This window comes from Sapajus apella, unplaced genomic scaffold (assembly GCF_009761245.1).
Source record: "Sapajus apella isolate SASKATOON/1434 unplaced genomic scaffold, GSC_monkey_1.0 scaffold175, whole genome shotgun sequence".
In the NCBI taxonomy this organism is placed as follows: domain Eukaryota; kingdom Metazoa; phylum Chordata; class Mammalia; order Primates; family Cebidae; genus Sapajus; species Sapajus apella.
This window is the reverse complement of record NW_022437115.1, coordinates 535,754-561,625: the sequence shown is the minus strand read 5'-3', so window position 1 is coordinate 561,625 and position 25,872 is coordinate 535,754. Positions and strand designations below refer to the sequence as shown.

Below are 25,872 nucleotides of genomic sequence, written 5' to 3'. Positions count from 1 at the left end.
ATGTTGATGTTTGTGACAAAGCTTGTTCTACCACTGTGGTGAACACTGACCCTAGGGGCACCGTACTCGGTACTGGCTTGTGCCACCCATCAGGGCTGCATGTGAACAGTGCTCCTACTTTATACCTTTGGCTTTAATAGTCTGTCAACTTGGTAGATCTATCTCAGCTGAACCTTGTACCTGCTAGCTAGACTAATAATACACTTTCAGTATGGGCACACCCTTTGATCCAACTCTTCCACTTATTGGGAACCTAGCCAAAGGAAGTAACAGCTCATGTGCTGATACTAGCAAATCATTAGAGACAATCTCTTTAGCAGCATTACCTAAGAACAAAAAAAGAAAAAAAAGACAATCTCAAGGTCCAAAAATAGAGGCCTGTCTTTCGAATCATGCAGTCCATCAAAATCATACTACAGAAATGTGTCAGCTAACAAGGAAAAAGATGGTAACAACGTACAGTGGAATAAGCAAGTTAGAAAATTGCATGGTACAGTCAGGCACTGTGGCTCATGCCTGAAATCCCAGCACTTTGGGAGGCTGAGGCGGGTGGATCACCTGAGGTCAGGAGTTTGAGACCAAGCTGACCAACATGGTGAAACTCCATCTCCACTAAAAATACAAAATTTGCCGGGTGAGGCGACACATGACCAAAATCCCAGCTACTTGGGAGGCTGAGGCAGGAGAATGATTTGGACCCAGGAGGCAGAGGTTATAGTGAGCCAAGATCATGCCCACTCCAGCCTGGGCAACAAGAATGAAACTACGTTTAAAAAAAACAAATTAAGAAAATTATATGATATGAGCAAACTCTATTTAAAAAATTACTATTATATCCACAGATTTGGAAGAACTTGCACTCGGTGCTTAACTTCAGCTATCTCTGGGTAGATGAAATTTTTGTTTTGTTCTAATTGCTAATCTCTATTTTTTCACTGTTCTGTAATTACATGCATTGCCAAGCAATGAAAAAAGAAAGATTAGTAAAAGATAAAAGTAGTTAAGATAGCATGATATTTAATAAAGGAATCAAATTATGGCACTTCCTCATACTAAATTATAATTTAAGCATGGGGTTGTAGCATACATAAATGTTTGATTCTTCTTATATATTATTTGCTTACAAGATGCAGCCACTTTGTGGTCAAGACTTTAGGTCTGGTGTCAGTAGAGCTGGGTTACATCTTGGCTCTGCCACTAAGCTGAGTGATTTAGCCAGGCTTGCTCTAGATCTTCATCTGAATAATGGGGATGGTAGTGATAATACTAACATTACGGCTTGGTTGAGGGTTACATAACACATAGAAATACAGACTAAACTGCTTGACATGATGCCTAACAGTACTGTGTTCAATAAATGTTGACCATTATTACTAAATTAGATGTCCTAGGCTTTCTTCAAGGGGCCAACAGAACCCCTGCTGAAGCCCAGAGGACTCCTCCAGGCATTGATAGCTATGCTGTGCATCTTGTCTAGACCTTTTTTTCAGAGAAGGGTGCAGGCAAGAGCAAAAGCAGCAGTCCCAGGCTATTCAACTTCCACAAAGCCTCCTTATCTCCGATTGGGAGATACAGTTGCTGATTAACTCTGTTAATACAGCACAGTGCTCAGAAGGCCAAAAGTCAAAGACTAAGGTCTAAAGTCCCACAAAGAGGAAATACTCCCTCTTCACCATTACTGGGGGAAAAAATACACTTGTAAGCCACAAAAAAGGCAGCACCTTTATTTGGACAACAATAATTTCAAAATCATCTTCTGAACTCAGAATCAGTGGGTCTGGGTAGATACTCTAATAGGTGAAATCTTCATTAACTGTTCACTTACTAAGTAAAATTTTAAATAAACTTGATTCTGTACAGCAGTGTTTTTCCACATTTCCCTGATAGGAATCACTTAGAGTGCTCTGTAAACACTGCTTCACCAGAGATTAATCCCATCAAATTGACTGAGTGAATCTGGGATGGGCCAGTAATTTGGAAATTTTTATTTTTACAAATTCTTCCTGATGATTACCAAGTCTGAGAAACTTTGGGAAACACTGGAAAGTTACCTGCAAAATAACTTTCAGTTTTCTCTGCAGTTTTTAAGGCTTGAACTACTGATCATCCTATAGATAATCCACTGAAAAGTCTTCTCCAATTTTTGCAAAAGGAAACTGTTTTTAACATTTGGTTTCATAAAATCTTTTCCGAAGAAATATTTTACTTTGGCTGTGTTAATTTCTGGCCCATTCATTCTACTTCAGGTTTTCTTGAAGCGTCCATCTTCTAGGAATTGAGGCATGGCAATCTAATCATTTTTTAAATAATTGGTTTCTTATTAAAAGATTGTGACATTTAACAGCTGTTGCTTGCTTTTGTCTTGTTCCCTTCCCTCGTGAAACTTAAGAAATACCTCAGTATTCTGGGTTTTCCACCTTAAATCTCATATTGACCAGGCCGTGTATGCCAGCCTCGATCTCATCGTTTTCTTTAACAGGTCCAACTCCCTTTGGCGTCCCAGTCAAGATAATATCTCCTTCTTCCAAGGTTATGATCTTAGAAACATAACTGATGATGTAGGGGATGGAAAAAATCATGGAGGATGTCTCACCCTCCTGTCTCAGCTCGCCGTTGACCTTGAGCCAGAGCTTCAGGTTGTGAGGGTCAGGGATTTTCTCCTTGGGCACGAACGCGCTGACCGGGCAGGACGCCGTGAAGCTTTTGGCCAGAGTCCAGGGCAGCCCCTTCTTCTTGCACTCGTCCTGCACGTCCCGGGCGGTCATATCCAGGCACAAGGCATAGCCGCCCACGTAGTCCATGGCCGCAGACTCGGGGGCTGCGCGGCAGCGCTTGCCCATCACCACGCCCAGCTCCAGCTCGTGGTGCAGGTTGCGGCTGTACGCGGGCATGAGAATGGGCGAGCCCTCGGGCACGTAGGCCGTGGACGGTTTCAAGAACAGCACGGGCTCGCTCAACACCGCGCTGCGCATCTCCCTGACGTGGTCCGCGTAGTTCCTCCCCACGCAGACGATGTTCTTCCCCCACTCCCAGAAGCGGGACAGTGGCCTGGAGGGCGCCATGACTCCAACCAAGTGCCCCTGCAGTCACGTGAGCTGGACCAGTCAGCTGATGCCTACGGCAACCCGGAGAGGACCAAATGCTTCGGAACGCTGTTCTCCCCACTCCCCCCCGCGCCCCCACAGTGACTGCCCGTTCCACCTCGCGATCTGCAGGGTGCCCGGGTGGCGCGACGCTCGGCCTCCAGGGAGCTGCTGTGCGGTGCCGGGAAAGAGGCGGAGGCTCGCGGCTCAGCTCTCCCGGCCCAGCTCTGGCCGCCGCCGCAGCCCCAGTCCCGTCCCGTAGCCCGCGGCGTTCGGTGCGGGGAGAAAACGGGTTGAGCACGAGCGCGTTTATTGGCTGGCGGACGGTGAGAAGCGGACGCTAATTGGCTGAGGGCGGCGGGAGGCGGACGCTGATTGGCTGGGGCGCGCCGACGCCGGTGTTTTGCGGCCCCGGGCCGCCCGGCCGTCCAGCCCCGCTCCGGTCATGGTGCTGGGCCGCGGGCTGCTGGGCCGCCGGAGCCTCGCCGCGTTGGGAGCCGCCTGCACCCGTCGAGGCCTGGGTGGGTGCGGCGGGGCGGGGCGGGCCGTGGGGCGCGGGCCCTGCGGGGCAGGGAGCGGACGGCGCGGGGCCGTCGGTTGGCGGTCGCTGACGCGGTTTCTGCTGCGCAGGTGCCTGAGGCCGCGCTGCCCGGCTCGAGCGGAGGCGGCGCAGGCGCTGAGGCGAGCGCGGAGCGGGGGCGGGGCCGCGGGTGCGGAAGGCGCTAGGTAAGCAGGGCCGGGCCTGCGTCCCCCGCGGCCTCCACGCTCGGGCTGGGCCGGCCGCGCTTCTCCGGCAGCCACGGCGTCGCGTCTTGCCCCGGCCGGCGGCGTGGAGAGTCTGGGCGCGGCCCCCGGACGCCCGGCCCACCCCGCAGCCGCTGCCTGGCTGCGAGGACCGCGCTCTCGCGGCGCCGCCTGCGGGGGCCGAGCTGCCCGCCCGGCGCCGGAGCCTCGCTGTCTGGGGACCCGGCGTGTCATCCGTCCCGAGAGGACTGCGAGGCCGGGCCAGGCCGGCTCCCCTGGAGGGTGCGCAGCGCAGGGCACTGGGCGGGCGGAGGCGCAGGCGGGGAGGCGTCCTTGGCAGTTTCCAGATCTCGCCGAAAGCTGTCAAGCGTCCGCAGGGGGTAGAATGTCGCCTTGCTAAGGAAAGAGCAAGGCTTTTGATGTCCTCAGAATTAGAGTTTTAGGGACATTCATAAGGGCGCAGGCGGAGAGTTCGAGGGGGACTGTGGGCATCGGAAGGGCGTGCTTGCCGCATTCGAAGGGAGCTCCCTGCGCCAGTATCTGGTGCCGCCCAGTTCGAGGGAAGCTAGGTGCTGAGAAACTCCCTGACTTAAAAAAGAAGTGCAGTGACGCACGCCTGTCATTCCAGCAATTTGGGAGGCCCAGGCGGTAGGATCGCTTGAGTCCGGGAGTTCCAGACCAGCCTGGGCAACATGGGGAGCTCTCATCTCTACAAAAAATAAAATCAGCCGGGTGTGGTGACACACGACCGTAGTCTCAGTCACTTTGGAGGCTGAGGCAGGAGTATCGCTTAAATCTGGGAGGTGGAGGCTGCAGTGACCCGTGATCGCACCATTGCACCGTAGCCTAGAAGACAGACTGAGACCATACCTCCTTTTTTTTTTTCTTTTTTTGTGGGCCAAACTAAACATGTGTCTGAACTTGGTCCAGACCCCCTAGGCTGCAGGTCCTTGACCTCTGTTTGTACAGAGTATTTAAGTTACAAAACAGTGAGCTGGGAACATTTTCCAGGCAGTGTTGGGCTGAGTGATATGGAAAGGGAATAAGGTTTCTGCTGGTACTAGCACCAGCTGCGTTCTTTTCTCAGAATAAAGGCGCTTCCATGTCTTGTCAGCTTCTTTAGGAGGCTGTGGTGGTCCCCAGGGGAGGCTGAGCACCAGTTGGAAATGTTTCCTTCACCTGGGCAATGCAGTCACCAGTTTCTGGTCACTGCAACCTCCACCTCCCTGGCTCAAGCAGTTCTCCTGCCTCAGCCTCCTGAGTAGCCGAGACTACAGGCACCCGCCAACACGCCCTGCTAGTTTTTGTATTTTTAGTAGAGACAGGATTTCACCATGTTAGCCATGCCTGTATCTAACTCCTGACCTCAAATGGTCCGCCTGCCTCCGCCTCCCAAAGTGCTGGGATTCCAGGTGTGAGTCACCGTGCATGGGCAGTAGTTTTGTTTGTAATGTTCTGCTAGTATAGATGGAGCTCCTTTGCGGGAGGATGCCCCGGCACTCCGGGTGTCCTGTCACAACCCTTCTGCACACCACCTGCAGTCTCCAGCACCCACACTCTGCTTGCTCTACCCCTTGGGTTGGGATGGTAATGAGGCTAAGGGGAAGGGGAATATCACAGGAAGCTGCTCATACAGAACGTAGGTATAATGTGCATGAGAAGGACCTGGAAAACGCCCAGCTGGCTGTCAGAAGGGTAACTGGATGTCTTTGTGCAATGATTGAAACTAGAGTTTGGGCAGTTTCCCTGGCTGTAGAAATAAGGCTGGATTCCGCATTTAGATGAGCCCTGGAGACGTGTGTGTCTCTCGATTGTTGGGTGCTGCCCATTCTGGATCCCTTTTGGGAGAAGACCTTGCCCTGGCACCTGCCCCAGGATTCCACTGTCCTCTCTCACCTTTTGTGTTTTCCCCCCATAAAGTGGAACTGAAGGTATTCAGGGCCCCAATGTATTTTCAGGTTTAGTAGGAGTTTCAGTGCTAAAATACTTCTGCATTTACCTAATCTGAAATACTTCTGTTGGCTGGCAGACACTTTTGTCCCTTGGTCACCCACTCCTCCCACCTCCTGGGCCCTTGTGGCAGAGTCCTTTAGGGCAGTTGGATGGTGATTTTGTATCCTCCACACTGGAATCTGGGGCAGTTGTGGCCAGCTTTCCATCTCAAAGGATTTTGGAAATAGATGCTCGGTGCTGGAAAGAAAAATCAGCACTGAGACAAAGGATCTTTCTGCAATGCAATTTTTACTTCCTGGACTGCAGTAAGGGTATCCTCACTAGCCATCTTGCCACGAGTACAGTGAACAAAGGAAAACACACACATCTATCCCTTACGCATTTGGGGCCGTCTTTACTTCTGTGTGTGATCTCCGTTGGCTGGAGTCAGACCTCACAATTTAAAACCCGATTGGCTAATAACTTAAAACTTTTCTTAAAACAGGTAAAAACAAGGGAGAGCTGGGACAGGCCTGTGAGCACATCCAGCACAGATATCTTGGTTAAAGTACAAGGACATAGAATGTACTACATGCCTGTAAGCGTGGAGTGTCTAACAGCTACATAGGAGAGGACGTAACAAAGTTATTAGCATGCTTATTCTTTAATAAGAGAGGCAGCTTTAAAAAGGAACTTTTCTACTCCCCACAAAACTGCTGATTTTTGTGCATTATCTGCATCTCAGATTCCTGCTGTTTAAGAGCAAGTATTTGTTTCTTTTTCTTTCTTTTTTTTTTTTTTTTGAGACAGAGTTTCCCTCTGTCAGCCAGGCTGGAGTACAGTGGGGTAATCTTGGCTCACTGCAACCTCCACCTCCCGGGTTCAAGCAATTCTCCTGCCTCAGCCTCTTGTCATGTGTTGGTTCTCTCTGGCTGGAGGCTGAAAATGGCTGTGAGTAACTGCATTGAACGCGGGCTGGTTTAGTCAGTGGTGGCAGCACAGCTAGCTGGAGGGCAGATGGCCAGCCTGGGGCACCTCCAGTCTGCATTCCTTTCTTCAGGTTCTGTCCCTGAGTCCGGGGTGTGCATACCCCAGAGCTTGCAGGAGTCATGCCAGACAGCGGTTTGTTTCACAGCCACAAGCTGGCCATCCTATCCTTTCAGGGGTCCCAAAAAAAGAAAATACAGATCATAAGTCTCAAACAGTTGATTTCCATGAATATGAGCATGAGTCAGTTTCTGTGTTTTCCTTGGGCACAGACGAAGATACTCCTTTTGGTTCTTTTTTAAGGAACAGGATCTTACTCTGTCACCCAGGCTGGAGTGTACTGGCACAGTCATAGATCACTGCAGCCTCAAACTCCCAGGCTCAAGCGATCCTCTTGCCTCAGCCTCCGGGGTAGCAGGGACTACAGGCGTGTGCCACCACACCTGGCTAATTTTTAAATTTGTAGAGACCTGGTCTTGCTATGTTGCCCAGGCTGGTCTCAAACTCCTGCCCTCAAGCTGTCCTTCCACCTCAGTCTCTTAAAGCGCTGGGATTCCTGGCAAGAACCACCACATCTGGCCAGGGTATTTCCTTTCAGAGGAACCTAGAAAGGCTGGGAAGCACTGCAGTGTGTCCGTGCTGTCGTGGAGGGCCTGGCGCAGACACCAGCTGAGTTGTGCTGTGTCTGCAGGTCCAGCCCTGCTGGGAGTTTTCCACCACACAGACTTGCGGAAGAGTCTGACTGTGGACGAGGGCACCATGAAGGTGGAGGTGCTGCCTGCCCTGACCGACAACTACATGTACCTGGTCATTGACGACGAGACCAAGGAGGCTGCCATCGTGGACCCAGTGCAGCCCCAGAAGGTGTGCATGGCTGTGCCCGGCTCTCCCTGCCCTCACCACCCAGCTCGGAGTCCTCACCCCCAGGGGGCTTCCTAACCGCAGTGTCCTTGCAGCTCTCCCTCAGCTAAATGGAAATCAGTCACTTCATTTCTGAAAAACTAGTCTCCAGCCACTGTTAACCAAGAAGGGTGGAGGCAAGAGGCAGTGACACAGAAAACGCTGTGTTGTTAAATCCTGGGCATGTGACTTCCTGGAGGCTTTCTGTCCCTCAGTGCTGCCTCTGGGGGTGATGCCCTCATAGCTGGAGGGGCTTGGAGCAGTAGTGGGTGGTTCTGAGAGTGCCAGGCTGAGCAGGAAGAAGCTGTTTTCACCTGCTCTCCTGGAGCAGGACGAGCTGGCAGGGTCAGGACGGGCCACAGCAGCGGCCCCTCCCCTGCATCCTCGATTCCTCTGGGCACCCCACTGTGGAGGCCAGCAAGCCAGGCCTGGGAACATGATGGGCCTTTGTCCTGCCCTGGTGTTGCTGCAGGTCGTGGAGGAGGCGAAAAAGCACGGGGTGAAGCTGACCACGGTGCTGACCACCCATCACCACTGGTAAGTGCCGGTGCCACAGGGCCTGAGTGTCTCCTGGGGGTGCGGGACCAGGCTCACTTCTTGCCCTGGTAGGTTCAGGGACATTGAGGCCTGTCTTCCCCCATAGCTGCGTCTGCTTTGTGAGGACAGACCCCCAATAGGTTTCTGAGAAAGACCATGGCCCCTGAGTGGCAGGTCTGGTGCTGCAGTGATTCTGAGGCCCCGTGGCCTGTGGAGTGAGGGGAGAGGCCGCAGCCTTGCCCTCAGGCCTCAAGCCCCTGCTGTCTCTGGGGCCACCCTGGCTTGTGCCCCGGCACGTTGGCCTCAATGTCAGTGAGTAAATGAGTCTAGGGGTGAGTGTTTGTTTTTTAAAGCAGCCGGCTAGGCACCGTGGCTACATGGGATTATAATCCCAGCACTTTGGGAGGCCGAGGTGGGCAGATCACTTGAGGTCAGGACCCGCCTGGCCAACATGGTGAAACCCTGTCTCTGCTAAAAATACAAAAATTAGCTGGGCGTGGTGGCACACGCCTATAATCTCAGCTACTCAGGAGGCTGAGGTAGGAGAATCACTTGAATCCTGGAGGTGGAGGTTGCAGTGAGCCGAGATCGCGCCATTGCACTCCAGCCTGGGTGACAGAGCGAGACACTTCCTGGAGGCTATTTTTTTTTTTTTATTTCTTTAAAAAAAAAAAAAAAAAGCCGTATCTGAAGAGGTTGGGTTTTTTAAATCCTCAAAAACTGAAGGATGAATAAAGCACCATGTCGGGTTCCAGGGCTGGCATTGCCAGCTCAAGGCCCTTGTTCGGCTTTTGAAAATGTTTGAGGATCTTCAAAGCTAGGAAAGTGTTTATTTGGCTCACACTTCTGTTTGCCAAGCAAGTGCGCAAGAGCAGCCAGCACCTTTCTCCTGAGCCAAGACCTGTCTGGCACTGTCCTAGGGCCTCCAAGCTGTGGCTGCCCCAGCCTCTGTCTCCGGGTGAAATGAGTGTCCTGTCCTCGGTGGTGGGAGTGCTGTGCTGGTGGCTTGGCCAGGGTTTGATAGAAGCGTCATGGTTTACACGCAGCTGCACGGAGGCCTGGAGAGTTTCAGGCTCTGTGAGTTGGGCCCCGAGAGCCTCTGCAGGATCATCGGAGGTGTCCATGCAGGGACCTGGGCACGAGGGGCGGTGCCTGCAGCCTCCCTGGCCCTTGGCCTGTGTGGCTGAGCTGCTGTCTCTCAGCACATTTGCCCGCCTGTCGTGTGAGGCCCCTGCTGCCAGCATGCTTCCTCCTGGGAATCCTGGTGGTGGCCTCCGAGTAGGTGCCTGGCACCTCACAACTTGCTGCAGCTCACTGCCTCTCCCGGCCTCCGCTGCGGACGTCCCTTTCTTACACCGTAGTGCTTTTGAGTTCACCAGGCCCCTCTGACGTTCATGCCAGAGCATGAAGTCCTAAGCCAGGCTCTAGCTTCAGCGGGATGGGGTTTGCTTATCTGTGGTGGGCGGCGATGGGCGGACCGAGGCTGTGTGCCACGCCCTCCTGAAGGACAGGAGGGGCAGAGGGCGGTGGCCACCACTCCACCCTGTTATCTTGCGGCCCAGCAGCGCTAAGGCAGGCCGTTTCTGGTGTGGTTGCTGGAGTTTCCTTGGGAGGCACACGAAGGAGTCTCTAGGGGACGTGGAGTGAGGCCAAGCCAAATGCTCCCTGCCGCTGGGAGAGCTTTGGCCTCAGCCTTGAAATGAAGCCCGGTTGGCAGGTGCGGGATCCTCATGGCCCCCACCCCACATCAGGGCTCTGCGGCCTACATGAGGGATTCTAGCCTAGGTGAGGCCTGGGAAGGGCCCCTTCGATTGCCCCTTTCTGAAATGCAGGTCAGGCAGGCTCCCCTGGGGAAACCTGGGCTCGAAGGAGGCTCCTCCACCCGGTGAGCGTCAGGAGGCCTGGAGCTGGCCCAGTCTGGCCTCCCCTGCAGGCAGACCACCTTTAGGGCCAGCCACTCATCCCAGACACACCGCAGGCGATTCCTACGCTGAATAGTTTGATTTTCTGCCATTGGGGTGGCTCCCAAACTAGGCTGCACATGAGAATCACCTGGGGGCTTTCAAAAATCCCACCCCAGGCCACTCCTCAGACCTATTGCACGAGGACTCAGGGTAGGAGCCAGGTGGTTCTTCGTGAAGACGTCCAGGTGATAACCCCACGCCCCCACGCTCGGAACCCTGGCCACGGGATCATCCAGGTGTCTGTGATTTGCCTCCTCGGCTCCAAACAGCCACAGGCAGGGCCGCAGGGAGCCTCGCCTGGGAGCGGGTATCTGGGCAGCAGATCCAGTGATGGACAAGAAGCAAATTTTCTGGGTTGCAAGATGTACGTTTCTTTGAGAAACGTCCAGTGTAAGATAGGAATCCTGTTTGACCAGGGTTTAAGAGCAGCAGGCAACCCAGGTCTACTGTTTGACTTCCAGGGACCATGCTGGCGGGAATGAGAAACTGGTGAAGCTGGAACCGGGGCTGAAGGTGTACGGCGGTGACGACCGTATCGGGGCCCTCACTCACAAGGTCACTCACCTGTCCACACTGCAGGTGAGCAGTGAGCTCTGGCGGTGGCGGTGCTCCAGCACGGCCCTGCCAGGAGCAGGGAAGCCTCCCTACGTCCTCTCTGCTCCCTTACCCCAGTGACCCAGGAGGGCTCTCAGCGGTCCTCTGTGGCAGTATGGACAGTGTTCTTTGTCTTGGCACAAGAAGAGGAGTGTGTAGAACATGGCTGTGTGTGGGGCTGGGAAGCAGGGCTCCGTGACCCTGGGGAGTGGGCCATGTGGGCGGGGTCTTGGTGCTAGACTCAGGCTCAGCGGGAGGGTGGGGGACAGATGGGGATAGGGGAAACAAAAGGCCCAGCGTGGAAAGGAAAGCCATCTTTCGAGACATGCTGGCTGTGGATTCGGCCCAGTTTTGAAGGAGAAAACAAACAAGCCGCTTGGCTTTTTATACCCAAGTGCTCAGGTTCCGGTGGGGGGGGCGCACTTGGGTGCACCCATGGAGTGAGTGAGTTCCACAGCCCCGTGACTGGGAGCGCCTGCCCCACCTTTGTGGGCATATCGTCTGGAGCTAGGGAGGGCCCAGGCTGCACGGTGACCCCGGGAGATGCTCTCTAGGGTGTCTGGGAGCACACGCGGTCACCTGCTTTGTTTAAGGTGGGGTCTCTCAACGTCAAATGCCTGTCGACACCGTGCCATACTTCAGGACACATCTGTTACTTTGTGACCAAACCCGGTGGCTCGCAGCCTCCAGCCGTGTTCACAGGTGCGTGTTGAGGTGGGGGTGGGGACAGGGGTTCTTTGTGAAGACCCTTTGTCTCCTGCCAGGCAGGCTCACGGGGGCAGCTTCATGGCCTTCTCTGTTGCCCTGGTGTGTGGGGCTCACAGGTGGGGGAGTGGCGGAGCCTGGGGCTCAGCCTCAGACACATCCAGGAGTTGGGGAGCCTCATGGCGGGGCTGCTCTGTTTCTTCCCACAGTGGGTTTGGATCGTGGTCTGGAAGGCCGTTCCGCCTGCAGCAAGGGCTGTGCTGGCAGAGACTGCTGGAGGCAGCTGGGGTCCTGGTGGGTTTCATGGGAACAGAGTCAGTTTCTTCCCGCAGGGCGAAGGGGGCTCGGCCTTGGAGCCCCTGTGTTCCTCAGTGCCATAGTGTGGATTAGGGGACCTGTGCCAGTCTAGGGGCACTGCCTGCCTCCTGGAGTCGTCACAGACCTGTGGGAGCCGCCTCTGGAGGTCATATGGCCGGGGGACAGCCCCATTGTAGGCCAGCCCCTCCATGGCTGTGGCCTGTGTGGGAAGGCCCTGTGGAGGCTGCTGGAGGTGGGGGCTGCCTCACGTGCCTGTCCCCCAACTGGCCTCACAGTGTGGGGTTTCACTTGGCAACTGGCGAGGGGAGGTGGCATAGCTCCATGGAGCAGGAGCCCCAGGCCCCAAAGTCGCCTCCTGCCTGCTCTGCCTTTCCTTACCTCTGGAGTCTCCATGGCCTCTTGCCTGTCCTCAGACATGAGGTCTGGGGCCCTTCGGGGGAACAGGTCCTGTCCTACCATCCTGTCCCATCTCTCGTGCCCAGGAGGGCCCAGGGGGACTCGTGGCCTTGGCCTGTGTCCAGCACCACTGCATGTTTCTCTGCCCTGGGTGATGAGGAGAAGTGGGGCAGCCTCTGCTATGCTGGGTGCCGAGCACACTCCTCTTAGGGGGACGGTCCTGCTTCTGAGGCCAGTGGCTGAGTGGGTCAGTGAGCTGAGGTTGGCCATGAAGCAGCACGAGGAGGGCAGAGGCTGGGATGGGACACGGTCCTGAGGCTAAGGCAGGAAGGAGCCTGGGTGCTTGAGGGTGGGGTGCACCTGAGGTGCCCAGCACTGTGGGCTGCGTCCCCTGCAGTGGGTGAGAGGTGGTCTCAGTCAGCTCAGGCAGGGCAGTGAGACCTTGGTCACAGGGTGGCACTGGCTGCTGGGGTCAAGGGAAGATAGGGGCCAGGCAGGAGCCTCAGAGGGGCTGCTGGGTGTGTGGGGGAGGTCTGGGTTTGTGAGCATCTCACAGCCACCACTGGTGGGACTAGGAGCAGTGAGGGAAGAGTGACTTGGGTTTCAGGTCTGCATGGCCAGTTGCGTGGTCATCAGGTGGTAAGCGCTGTCAGCTGAGGCTTGGAAGGAGGTGTGGGAGCTGGAACGTGGGCTCTGAGTGGAGCGAGCCTGTGGGAGTCAGGGCAGCCGGGGCCAGAGGGCAGCCAGGGCTCGGGGCCTGGGCCTTGCCGGTGAGTGTCACCCTGCTCCTGGCTCCTCCTGAGTCCCAGCCACTGGCCTCGAGTGGCCCCCACCTCGTGGCTGTTCTTGTTTCCAGGTGACACCTTGTTTGTGGCTGGCTGTGGGAAGTTCTATGAAGGGACTGCGGATGAGATGTGCAAAGCCCTGCTGGAGGTTCTGGGCCGGCTCCCCCCGGACACAGTAGGCAGTGCCTCCCTACGGGCTGGGGTGTGGGGGCCTCACCCAGCCTGCCTGGCAGGAAACAAAGGGTTTCCCTCCTGGCGCCCACTCACCGGACACACCCCCGGGCGTCTTGTCCCATCCCTGAGGACTTCCGAGCTCACCTGTCTCCTCTCTCCTCAGAGAGTCTACTGTGGCCATGAGTACACCATCAACAACCTCAAGTTCGCACGCCACGTGGAGCCTGGCAACACCGCTGTCCAGGAGAAGCTGGCCTGGGCCAAGGTGAGTGGGGCCTTCCTGGCGCAGTGCCTTCCCGTGGGCTGCGCCGGGCCACTGTGCACAGTGGGGTTGCCAGAGTTGGTAGACAGTCGTGCCTCCGAGGCCACAGAGTAGGCCTGGGATTCAGGCCACTGTGGCCAGGCTTGCCCTTTACAGCGAACCCCAGGGGTTCTGTTGAGATCCCTCTGCCTCGGAGGATCCTGAGTGGGCTTCAGACACTGCATGTCTAACAAGTGCTGGGCTTGTTTCCCACCTTGAGCAGTAGGGTCAGGCTGGCACCACGTGGCTCTGCTGGCTCCCCAGGCCACGGAAGTGGCTCTGTGTCCAAAGGACTCCTGTCTCTACGAAGGCCCCACGTGAGCCTCCATGGCATAGCCCAGGCCAGCCGAGCCAAAGAGTGCCAGGAGCAGGAGAGGGTTCTCCAGGTGTCCCCAAATTCACCGGAAACAGCGTCAGGACTGTGTATGCCTGGGTGCTCTCAAACATGGCCTCCCTCTGCTGAGTGGAGTGAGAGTCGCTGCCTCGGACAGGTTTGTTGTTTTAAGTAAATCATCTATTTCTGTTGAGCATCTTTTCAATATCTTGGAGTAGAGGATTACGTTATTTTACAATATTTACTCATAAAAATCCAAACTCTAAATCAGATGAATCATAAATATTCATCTTTTTTTTCTGTTTTTGAGATGGAGGCTTGCTCTGTCACCCAGGCTGGAGTGCAGTGGCATAATCTCAGCTCACTGCAACCTCTGTCTCCCAGGTTCAAGAAATTCTCCCGGCCTCAGCCTCCCAAGTAGCTGGGATTACAGGTACCTACCACCTGTATTTTTGTGTTTTTTAGTAGAGACAGGGTTTCACCATGTTGGCCAGGCTAGTCTTGAACTCCTAACTTCAGGTGATCCGCCTGCCTTGGCCTCTCCAAGTGCTGGGATTACAGGCATGAGCCACCATGCCCGGCCAGTGAGTCTGTTTTGAGTGGACAGGTTGCAGATTGAGGAATGTTGGTGATGTTTGCCCTGTGTCATCTCCTCCACAGTCAAGATGGAGAGCTTTCCACTGCCCCACGGCTCCCATGCCCCTCCCATATGGCATTCCTGCCAGCTGTTGCTCTGCTCTGACTTCAGGTCACTTCCCCAACCCCCCCCCCCCCCCCCCCGAGACGGAGTTTTGCTCTGTCTCCCAGGCTGGGGTGCAGTGGTGTGATCTTGGCTCATTGCAACCTCTGACTCCTGGGTTCAAGTGATTCTCCCGCCTTAGCCTCTTGAGTAGCTGGGACTACAGGTGTGCACCACCGCGCCTGGCTAATTTTTGTATTTTTAGTAGAGATGGCGTTTCACTATGTTGGCCAGGCTGCTCTCAAACTCCTGACCTTGTGATCCGCCCACCTTGGCCTCACGAAGTGCTGGGATGACAGGCGTGACCCACCGCACCCGGCCTTTCAGCTCACTTTGTAGAGTTTCCCGTAAACAGAAGCACGCGACTCCGTCGTCTCTGTGGCATTCTTGGCCCTGCTGATGTTGGTGAGATTCAGCCATGCTCTTTGCTTCTGAGTAGCACATCATGTGGAAATGCTGCAATTTGTTTATCCGATTGTCTGTCTCCAGTTTTTTGCTATTTGAATAAAGCTGCTATGACCATTTGTGTACAAGTCTTTTTGTGGACATGTTTTTATAGCTCTTGGGTACCTACCTAAGAGTGGAGCTGCTGTGTAGTGTGGTTAAATGTATGCACTGTTTTCCAAAATGGGTGTCCCGTTCGGCGATCCCACCACCAATTCATGAGTTCTGGGGCCTCCACACGGTGCCAGCCACCGCTGGGGCCGTTGGGCTCTTTAGTCTTTGCCATTCTAACGTGTGTGTGGTGGCGTCTCACTGCTTTTCAAATGTGGGTTTCCCCATGACCATCCTCTCGTGTGTGTTGGCCTTCGGATGCCTTCTGTTGTGAAGTTTATGCTCAGTTTTTTGTCCACTTAAAATACTGTGTTTGGCCTGTTGGGTTGCTCTTGTAAGAGTTTCTTACATCGTCTGGAAACAAGTCTTGGTGAGATTTATGTAAAAAATTTTTCCCTCCCAGTTCATGACTTGCCTTTTCATTTTCTTAACACTGTCTTTGGAAAATAGTTTATAGTTTTGGTGAAGTTCAGTTTACTCATTTTTTCTTTTGGCTTTTTTTTTTTTTTTGAGACGGAGCCTCACTCGTCTGTCGCCAGGGTGGAGTGCAATGGCATGATCTTGGCTTACGTCAGTCTCCGCCTCCCAGGTTCAAGCGATTCTCCTGCCTCAGCCTCCCTAGTAGCTGGGATTACAGGTGCCCGCCGCTGCGCCCAGCTAATGCTTTTTTGTATTTTTAGTAGAGATGGGGTTTCACCATTTTGGCCTCAATCTCTGGACCTCGTGATCTGCCCGCCTCAGCCTCCCAAAGTGCTGGGATTACAGGCATGAGCCAACTCACCCGGCCTGCTCATTTTTTCTTTTATGTTTTTTGTGCTCTAAAAATCTTTGCCTACCCCTAGCTCACAGACTTTATCCCGTGTTTCTTCCTAGAAGTTTCAAAGTCTTCGCTTTTATATTCACATAAAATTTAAAGTGTTCCCTTTCAAGATGGCGTTTGCGTGAGGTGCGAGGCGAGGGTAGAGGTTCGCCTTCTGAGTGAGATCCCGACTTGTTCAGCGCTATCTTTTGGACTGTCCTTTCCTGCCTGAATTGCCTTGGCACCTCTCTGCAAAGCATGGACTGTCCATGCCCGAGTCTCCTTCTGGACTCTGCTCTGTCGTGCTGGTCTGTGTGACTTGCCTGGTGTCCCAGCACCTCATCCTGAGTGCTGCAGCTCTGTGCCAAGTCCTGACCTCGGTAGTGTAAAGCCTCCAGTGTTGTTCAGAACAGTTTTGGTTGTTTCAAGCCTTTTGCATTTCCATTTTTAGAATCATCTTGGAGTTTCTACAAAAAAAGCTGGCTTGGCGTTCGACTGGGGCGGTTGTGATAACTGATGTGGAGAGAACTGAGATCTTAACACTGGGTGTTTCTGTGAGCTTTCCATTTATTGAGGTCTTCAGCGTTTCTCGGCAGTGTTTGGAATTTTCGTGTTGAAGGTCTGGCATGTGTGATTAAATGGATCACTACACACTTGGTCGTGATTGTTAGTTGATACTAGTTAGAAATACAGTGGACATACATTTTAACTTTCTGGGTGTCTTAGTCTGTGTGGTGTTGCTATAAAGGAATACTTGAGGCTGGGTAATTTATAAAAGGAGGATTATGTGGCTCATGGCTGTGCAGGCTGTATAAGCAGCATGGCCTGGGCGTCCGCACGTGGTGAGGCCTCAGGCTGCTTCCACTCACGGCCGAAGGGGAAAGGAGCTGGTGGGTGTGAAGCATGTGGCCAGAGCAGGTGAGAGAGGAGAGGGGGCTGGGGGCTGGGGGGGGGAAGGCGGAGGCACCAGGTTCTTTTAAACAAGCAGATCCTGTGGGAACTAACAGCAAAAACTCACTTACACTTGGCCAAGGGCACCAAGCGCTTCACAAGGGATTCTCCCCGTGATCCAAGCACCTCCATTCAGCCCCACCCACGCAATGGGGATCAGATCTCAGCATGCATTTGGAGGGACGGACCTCCTAGGTACAGCACTGCGCAGACACCCAGGAGAGGAGTGGCTGGGCTGGACTTGGGAAGAAACTCCCAAACTCTCCTTTCTCAGTGCTTGTGGTGTTTGCATCCTGCCAGGAAGGCGTAGGAGACCAGCTGTTCTGCACACTCCTGCCACCTCGTGGCCACGCGGGGTTTTGGAAGGTGCTGGAGCCCAGTCCTGCGTCTCGTCTTCTCAGCAGTATCTTTTAAGCAAACATTTGTCATTTTGAGGAAGTCCAATAGATTATTTTATGGTTCATTCTTTTTTGTCTTCCATCCCACGGTCAAAAAAACTTACTCCAGTATTTTCTTTTTGGAATTTGTATAGCTGTTAAATTTAGATCAGGGTGAACCCCTCCCCCTCCCCAGTATCTGGTGGATCTGTGATGATATTCCTTTCATTCCTGATATTGGCAGTTTGTGTTCTTTTTATCAGTCGTGTCAATTTTGTTGATTTTTTTTTTTTGAGATGGCATTTCACTCTTGCTGCCCAGGCCGGGGTGTAGTGGCATAATCACGGCTCACCACAACCTCCACCTCCCGGGTTCAAGTGATTCTCCTGCCTCAGCTTCCTAGGTAGCTGGGATTACAGGCACATACCACCACGCCTGGCTAATTTTTGTATTTTTAGTTGCAACGGGTTTCTCCATGTTGGTCAGGCTGGTCTTGAACTCCTGACCTCAGGTGATCTTTTGGCCTCCTGAAGTGCTGGGATTACAGGCACAAGCCACCGCACCCGGCCTAATTTTTTTTTTTTTTTTTTGACAAAGTCTGGCTCTGTCACCCAGGCTGGAATGCATAGGTAATTTTCGCATTTTTAGTAGAGACAGGATTTTACCATGTTGGTCAGGCAGGTTGCGAGCACCTGACCTCAGATGTTAGATCCACCTGCCTCAGATTCCCAGCATGCTGGGATTATAGGCATGAGCCACTGTGCCTGCCCTGTCTTTTTTTATTTTTATTTATTTATTTATTTATTTATTTTTTGATAGAGTTTCATTCTTGTTGCCCAGGCTGCAGTGCAGTGGTGCAACCTCTGCCTCCCAGGTTCAAGTGGGAGGGGGGTCCTCAGGTGGGTCCTGCCTCAGCCTCCCCAGTAGCTGGGATTACAGGCATGTGCCACCATGCCCAGCTAATTTTATATTTTTAGTAGAGATGGGGTTTCTCCATGTTGGTCAGGCTGGTCTTGAACTCCCAACCTCACGTGATCCACCCACCTTGGCCTCCCAAAGTGCCGTGATTACCGGAATGAGCCACCGTGCCCGGCCTCTCTTTTTGAGGGGGTGGAGGCGGCATCTCACTCTGCCGTCCAGGCTGGAGTGTGGAGTGGCACAATCTCGGCTCACTGCAACCTCTGCCTTCCCAGTTCCAGGTAATTCTCCTGCCTCAGCGTCTCGTAGCTGGGACCACAGGCCTGTGCCACTGTGCCTGGGTAGTTTTTGTGTTTTTGGTAGCGACCGGGTTTCACCATGTCGCCTAAGCTGTTCTCGAACTCCTGTGATCATCCTGCCTCGGCCCCCCAAAGTACAGGGATTACAGGTGTGGGCCACCATGCCCAGCTTGTCCTTCTTTTTTTTTTTTTTTTTGAGACGGAGTTTCGCTCTTGTTACCCAGGCTGGAGTGCAATGGCGCGATCTCGGCTCACCGCAACCTCCGCCTCCCGGGTTCAGGCAATTCTCCTGCCTCAGCCTCCTGAGTAGCTGGGATTACAGGCACACGCCACCATGCCCAGCTAATTTTTTGTAGTTTTAGTAGAGACAGGGTTTCACCATGTTGACCAGGATGGTCTTGATCTCTTGACCTCGTGATCCACCCGCCTCGGCCTCCCACAGTGCTGGGATTACAGGCTTGAGCCACTGCGCCCGGCCTTTGTCATTCTTTTTAATAGGTGTAAAACACACTATTGTGTGGGTGTTACCCATAATCATTCTACCAATCTCAGTAAGAAGGACATTGAGAGTTTTCAACTCCTTGTTGACCCTGGAGTTCAGAACCCACAGGAGGTGTAGCTCTTCTGAGCTGTGCTGCAAGGACTGACCTTCCTTTTTGGATGGAGTTTTGCTCTGTCGCCAAGCTGGAGTGCAGTGGTGCGATCTCGGCTCACTGCAACATCTGCTGCCTGGGTTCAAGCAGTTCCTCTGCCTCAGCCTCCCAAGTAGCTGGGCCTACAGCCACCTGCCACCATGCCCCGCTAATTCTTTGTATTTTACTAGAGATGGGGTTTCACCATGGTGGCCAGGCTGGTGTCCATCTTCTGACCTTCTGATCCACCCGCCTCGGCCTCCCAAAGTGTTGGGATTATAGGCATGAGCCACCAAGCCTTTTTTTTTCCTGAGATGGAGCCTTACTCATTCGCCCAGGCTGCAGTGCAGTGGCGTGATCTCGGCTCATTGCAACCTCTGCCTCCCGGGTTCAAGCAATTCTGCCTCAGTCTCTGGAGTAGCTGGGATTTCACGTGCATGCCGCCATGCCTGGCTTGTTTTTTGTATTTTAGTAGAGACAGGGTTTCACCACATTGTCCAGGCTGGTTTTGAACTCCTCAGCTCAGGCAATCCACCCACCTCGGCCTCCCAAAGGTTAGGACCTTATTTATGTCTTTTTTTACGCGTTTAAATTTCTGCTTGCTTTGTACTTCATAAGAAAAATAGCTACTACATTAAAACTCGTTTTAGGCCCGGCGCAGTGGCTCATGCCTGTAATCCCAGCACTTTGGGAGGCTGAGGTGGTCGGATCACCTGAGGTTGGGAATTCGAGACCGGCCTGACCAACATGGAGAAACCCTGTCTCTACTAAAAAAAAATACAAAATTAGCTGGATGTGGTGGTGAGCGCCGATAATAATCCCAGCTACTTGGGAGGCTGAGGCGGGAGAATCGCTTGAACCTGGGAGGCAGAGGTTGTAGTGAGCTGAGGCAACAGAATAAGACTATGTCTGAAAACAAAACAAAAAACCTTTTTTTAATAGGTAACCCAAAAGGTTATGACAGTTTGCACCGCCTGTTTTAAAAGTGTTAACTTTTCTTCCCTCATAGGAGGTGGAAGGAGATGTCTTAGGCCTGAGAATATTGGTGGGAACAGGGAGTATTACGAACATTCTCAGGTTCTTTTCAGCAGAAGGAAGAACAGATTAGTTTGAACCCTTCATCTTGGCGTTGCCAGACCCCACTCGGTGTCCCCCCGCCAGCTGAAGAGTCAGTCGTTGACCCCACTGCCCACAGCGGGTGGGGACCTTCGGGGGTGAGGCCACGGTGGTCCTGAGCTTGGCGTGGTACCAGCAGCTTCTGCCGGAGCGCTGCCCTGAGGCCCTCTTGGTGAGGCGGTGGGAGAAAGGCCGGGGCTGCGTGGAGATCCCCTCTTTTCTTGCTAACTGTTGGCCATGTGGCTGGGTTTGCATTCTCCTGCACCCCACACCCTCTGTCTGCTCTGGTCACTGTTGCTCAGGAGGGAGACCATCTCCATCTCGAGTGGAGGTGACAAGCCGCCTGCCTGCGGGGCTCAGGTGGCCTGCCCCCTGGGGGAGGGAGCCCTGCCCTGCCATGCCATGCCTAGGAAGGTGCCCTTCCTCCCTGTGCTTGGTTAGACGGTGCAGCTGTGGTGGTTTTCTTTCTTGTGTCTCCTGCATTCTTGTCGGTTACTAACTCCATAACTGAAATGTAAACTTCACGTGAATGAAAAGGAAGCTCCGTTTCTGTCGTCATCTCTAGGACAGCAAGGGAAGGAGGGGGGCGTGGCTCACCCTGGATGTTGGCTTCTCTTTTCCTTTGCACAGACAGACCCGCTGGGCTCTGCTCACTTTGCCTTCTCAATTGGGTGGTGTTCTAAGGGGACCAGCAGGTGTTCTGAAGCATCTATTTTGAGATGTGGTCTTGCTGTCACCCAGGCTGGAGTGCAGTAGCACCATCTTGGCTCACAGTGGCCTCGACCTGTGTTCCAGCGATCCTCTCACCTCAGCACCCTGAGTGGCTGGGACCACAGGCACCCACCACCGTGCCCAGCTGATTTTTTTGTATTTTTAGTAGAGATGGGATCTCGCCCTCTTGTCCAGGCTAGTCTCAGACTCCAGGGCTCAAGTGATCTGCCCGCCTCCGCCTCCCAAAGTACAGGGATCACAGGTGTGAGCCTCCGTGCCCAGCCTCCCATCATCATGTGAAATCCCCGTGATAAAGCGACATGTTTCTCTTGCAGGAGAAGTACGACATCGGGGAACCCACGGTGCCATCCACCCTGGCAGAGGAGTTCACCTACAACCCCTTCATGAGAGTGAGGTGAGGGCAGGGGGTGGGAGCAGGCCTCTCGCATGTGGCAGCCCCACTCCTGAGCGCACAGCCCAGGGGCGTCTGAGAGCCCAGATGGCTGAGGCTGCCCTGGGGAGCTGTAGCAGGTGCAGCCACAGAGTCGGAACACATTTCTTCTGGGGGCACCTTGGCCAGGGCCTGGGTTCTTTTGGACCCTGGAGTTCAGAACCCATTGGGGGGGGAGTGGCTGCCACCTCCCCATCCTCTGTGTCCTACCAGGGCTGGGCCGAACCAGCACGCACTGTGCGCCCCTCATTGGGGGGTGTCCTCGGCAGCAGCCCTGGCTCCTTGGGAGGGCGGTGGGCCGGTTGCTCCCCCAGCCTGCATTGTGCTGCTGGCCTCTGCAGGGAGAAGACAGTGCAGCAGCATGCGGGCGAGACAGACCCCGTGACCACCATGCGGGCCGTGCGCAGGGAGAAGGACCAGTTCAAGGTGCCCCGTGACTGAGGCTGCCCTGCGCCTTCGGAGCATTGGGGGATTAGGCTCTCTTAGGTAACTGGTTTTCCTGCTGCTGATGCAGGAAATTCAGTCTTGATTTAACCTTAATTTCACAGCTCTTGGCTTGTGTTATCAAATGTTCTAATGCATATTTATAAGAGAAATTTAAAAAGTATTTATTCCCATAACTTCCACTTGCAGACTGTTGTCCTCTGGCCTCTCCATGGGCCTTCTTCCTCCTCTTCCTCCTCCCCCATGAGCCACTGCAGTCCTCCCACCCACGCTTCAGGTCAGGACCCTGGGAGGGTGCTCTCTCCCTGGGTTCCCTGGCTTTGCAGGAGAGGTACAACGGAGGTGCCCTGGGGTTCTTCCTTCTCCCTTTCCCAATGTCCCCTGCCCCACCCCACAAGGAATTGACACCTTTCTGGATCCCAGGTCACCATCACAATCTGTTGACATGGGATGAGGCAATTCTCCCACCCTGTGAGCACAGAACCCCATTCCCCCCCCCACCCATGCCAAGGGCGCTCCAGCACTGCTGCCATCCTGGGTTGGGGAAGGCTGCTTGGTGTTTGTGCCCAAAGAAGACAGTGGGGGGTCTTCGCCAAGTCCCCTGCCCATGCCCAGGGGCTCTGGCTCAGAGCTGGTGTGGCTGTTGAGGCTGCGCCTGTGCTGTCTCCTCTCCTGAGCTCCCAGTGTGGGGTGGCTGGGGCTGCAGGAGCAGCCCGTCCTGGGAATCCCGAGCGTTGGGACGGCACACTGCCTCGTGTCTGTGGCATGAGCCGGTGTCCTAGCTATGGCCCTGGCTGGGCGCTGATGGGACTGTCACACCACTTGCTTTGGTGGGCACCTTTGCAACCTGTGCTTGTGGTCTGATCTGCTCAAGCTCCCGGCAGGGAGAGGGGGCTGCATCTTCCTCCTGGAGGCAGCCAGATCCCAGACCTCCAGGCAGGGCCCCTGCCTCTGCGTGAGGAAGCAGTCACCTACGAGGCGCTCTTGGCCTGTGACCCTAGGAGAGCTGGGTGGGTGGCCGGCCATATGTCATGCCCAGACGTGAGGCTCTGGCTCTGCCTGGGGGCAGGGGGTATACGTGGGAAGGACAGGAAGAGGCAGCCCCTCCAGCAGCCACAATGGGGGTGTGGGGCAGGGGTGCAGGATGGAGGGACTCTAACTTAGTGGGAGGGGCACTGGGCCCCAGTGGCTGTCCTGGATCAGGAGACAGGTGATCTGTGACAAGTGTGCTGCTACTGATGTCCCCTGCTCCTCATTGGGCAGCTAGGGCCAGGAAGTGCCTTGGCTGTGGTTGTTTGTCCCCTTCCCTGGCTGTGTCTGGGGCTTGGTTACTCCAGCTGCCACGTGGGCCCCACCACGCTGGAGTCAGAATTCCAGACATTTTACCTTCACACAGGAATTGCACGCGTCCATTCTCTTTAAAGATGGTGTTCCAGAGGGCGCCAGAGGCCCCTGTGCACTGCAGGGACCCCTCAGAGCAGGGGGCAAGCAAGCCGCGTCTTCTCACCCCACTGTACTCCCAGGCGGCCATGCAGCTCCCATCCTGCTGCTCACCTTCCTCCCAGAGGCCCCAGTGACCAAAGAGAAAGTAAGTGTCGGGCCCAGTGTGGTGGCTCACGCCTGTAATCCCAGGACTTGCGGAAGCCAAGGTGGACAGAACACCTGGGGTCAGGAGTTCTAGACCAGCCTGACCAACACCGTGAAACCCCTGTCTCTACTAAAAATAGAAAATTAGCTGGGCGGGGTGGTGCATGCCTGTAATCCCAGCTACTCAGAAGGCTGAGGAAGGAGAATTGCTTGAACCAAGAAGGTGGAGGTTGCGGTGAGCCAGGATCACACCACTGCTCTCCAGCCTGGGTGACAAAGTCAGACTATCTCAAAAAAGTATGGGACGGAAAGAAAAACAGCAGCCCCGGAGACCCTCGAGTCTCCCGTCCTCCCTGTCACCATGCAGCCCTGCTGTGCGCGCCCTTCTGGGACTGTTCTGTGGGTCTGGTCTGGGGCAGCCGTGGTGCGAGGTGGAGCCAGGCGGTCCTGGGGGGTTGCAGGCACTGTGGATGCAGGCGCTTTCCGAGCTTTGGGTGGGGATGCTTTGGGGACAGTTTTCTTGAGGGTTAATGACCAGAAGTGGAGCGTCTGGGCCAGAGGTGTGTCTTAAATCCTGGAAAACACCTGGGCTGTTCTGTGGGATCCATGGAGCCAGTTCTCTTCTTCAGTGGGATGAACGTGGTATGTCGCTCCACACCCTCGCCAGCTCCTGGGGTGGGATGTGGTAGCTTTTCTCGACCTGGGGGATGTGAAATGGCCTCTTGCAGAGGCCTTGATGACACGCGTGTCCTCGGGTACAGGGGTGGGTAGATGCTTCCCCCACGCTCGCCGGCCACAGCGTTTCCTGCTTTGTGACCTCTGTGAATACTTTTCCCCAGCTTTCTCTGGTGCGTGTAACTGCTGGGTAAGCTTCCTTACGTGTGGTGTTCTGTGTCCTTGTTAGCTGGTGTGTTCGCTGGTCGCGCACGTTCACAGTTCTGGTTTTTTGCTGGTAACTCAGTCTTGAGTAGAGCAGTGGTTCCCAACCGTTTTGTCAACAGAGACAGGTTTCCTGGAGACAGCTTTTCCACATCTATGGTGGGAGGGGCGTGGGGTAGGGATGAAACTTTCCACCTCTGCTCATCATGCATTAGATTCTCATAAGGAACGTGCACTGTAGGTCCCTCGCGTGCACAGCTCAAAACGGTTTGTGCTCCTGTGAGAATCGAATGCTGTGGATCTGACGGGAGGCAGAGCCCAGGCGGGAATGCTGGTGGCCTGCTGCTCGCCTGAGGATGTGGGACCCTTGGAGTAGAAATTTTTATTACTTTCTGAGACAGAACTTGGCTTGGTTGCTCAGGCTGGGGTACAGTGGTGTAATCAGAGCTCACTGCTGCCTCCACCTCCCAAGCTCAAGAGATCATCCAACGTTAGCCTCCCAAGTAGCGGGGACTACAGGTGTGAACCACCACTCATGGCTTTTTTTTTTTTTTTTTTTGGGATGGATTCTCTTTCTGTAGCCCAGGCTGGAGTGTAGTGGTGTGATCTTGGCTCCCTGTAACCTCTGCCTCCCTGGTCCTGGTTCAAGCAATTCTCCTACCTCAGGCTCCCAAGTAGCTGGGATTACAGGCACGAGCTACCATGCCCAGCTAATTTTTGTATTTTTAGTAGAGAAGGGGTTTCACCATGTTGGCCAGGCTTGTCTTGAACTCCTGAGTTTACGTGATCCACCAGCCTTGGCCTCCCAAAGTGCTGGGATGACAGGTGTGAGCCACTGCGCCTGGCCGGGAATTCTTTTTGTTTTTGAGATGGAATCTCGGCTTACTGTAATCTCCATCTCCTGGTTCAACCATTTCTCCTGCCTCAGCCTCCTGGGTAGCTGGGACTACAGGCGTGTGCGCCACCACGTCTAATTTTTTTTGTTTTAGTAGAGACGGGTTTCAGCATGTTGGCCAGGATGGTCTCGGTCTCCTGACCTTGTGATCCGCCCGCCTCGGCCTCCCAAAGTGCTAGGATTACAGGTGTGGGCCACCGCGCCCCCGCTAGGGATTCTCAGTGTAGTTAGATGTGTCCTTTTGTGCATGGTAAATGCTTGTGTGTCCTGTGTGACGCTCCCCACCCTGCCACACTGCGGTGATGGAAATCCGATGGTCTGGGTTTTGCTTTTCACACTTAGGTTGATGATCCACGTGTAGCTTCTTTTTCAGGCCTGGCGCTTGTGTCCTTTCCTCCCATCTGGGTGGACACTCGGGCGTCCCCGCCCTCGTTTACACAGCCAGCTTCTGTGGGTGCAGACAGTTGGGTACCTGCACCCTGTGGTAGGCTTCCCTGTCCCACGCCGTCTGCACCTTCTCTTAGTTGCTGCAGCTTAAGTTCTTCATTGACTGCGCGGCCTCAGCCCGCCGGGAGGGCAAGTATTCCAGGCCTTTTGCTCTTGCATGTAAATACTGGGGTGCTGCCATCTGGTTTGGTGCGGGTCTCAAGACTGGCTGTGCAGCAGACACTGAGTGCCCCGGGGCCTCGTCTGGTGGAGGAACATGGAAGAGGTCAGGGTGAGAGTCCTGTGGACCAGATAAAGTGGGAAGAGGGTTGGGGAGCG

General features: G+C 54.4%; 2 protein-coding genes across 4 annotated transcripts; one reads left to right on the top strand and one right to left on the bottom strand.

Annotated features, from left to right (window-relative positions):
• Positions 1 to 1,000: 1,000 nt before the first annotated feature.
• FAHD1 (fumarylacetoacetate hydrolase domain containing 1) lies at positions 1,001 to 3,333 on the bottom strand. The gene has a single exon (XM_032268131.1). It carries the CDS (start codon positions 3,060 to 3,062, stop codon positions 2,397 to 2,399), a length of 666 nt encoding a protein of 221 aa, XP_032124022.1. The 5' UTR covers positions 3,063 to 3,333; the 3' UTR covers positions 1,001 to 2,396.
• On the top strand, positions 3,107 to 21,925 carry HAGH (hydroxyacylglutathione hydrolase). 3 transcript variants are annotated; one of them, XM_032268127.1, is made up of 9 exons: positions 3,107 to 3,604; positions 7,438 to 7,610; positions 8,119 to 8,183; positions 10,609 to 10,726; positions 11,335 to 11,443; positions 13,017 to 13,120; positions 13,283 to 13,384; positions 21,187 to 21,266; positions 21,644 to 21,922. In XM_032268127.1, the coding sequence occupies exons 1-9, from the start codon at positions 3,529 to 3,531 to the stop codon at positions 21,741 to 21,743; spliced, it is 927 nt and encodes a 308-aa protein (XP_032124018.1). In that variant the 5' UTR covers positions 3,107 to 3,528; the 3' UTR covers positions 21,744 to 21,922. The 3 variants fall into 3 exon arrangements, with proteins under 3 accessions (XP_032124018.1, XP_032124020.1, XP_032124019.1); XM_032268128.1 differs by lacking the exon at positions 3,107 to 3,604 and adding an exon at positions 3,676 to 3,809 and having other exon boundaries at positions 21,644 to 21,925; XM_032268129.1 differs by lacking the exons at positions 11,335 to 11,443; positions 21,644 to 21,922 and having other exon boundaries at positions 3,463 to 3,604; positions 21,187 to 21,259.
• The last annotated feature ends 3,947 nt before the right edge of the window (positions 21,926 to 25,872 follow it).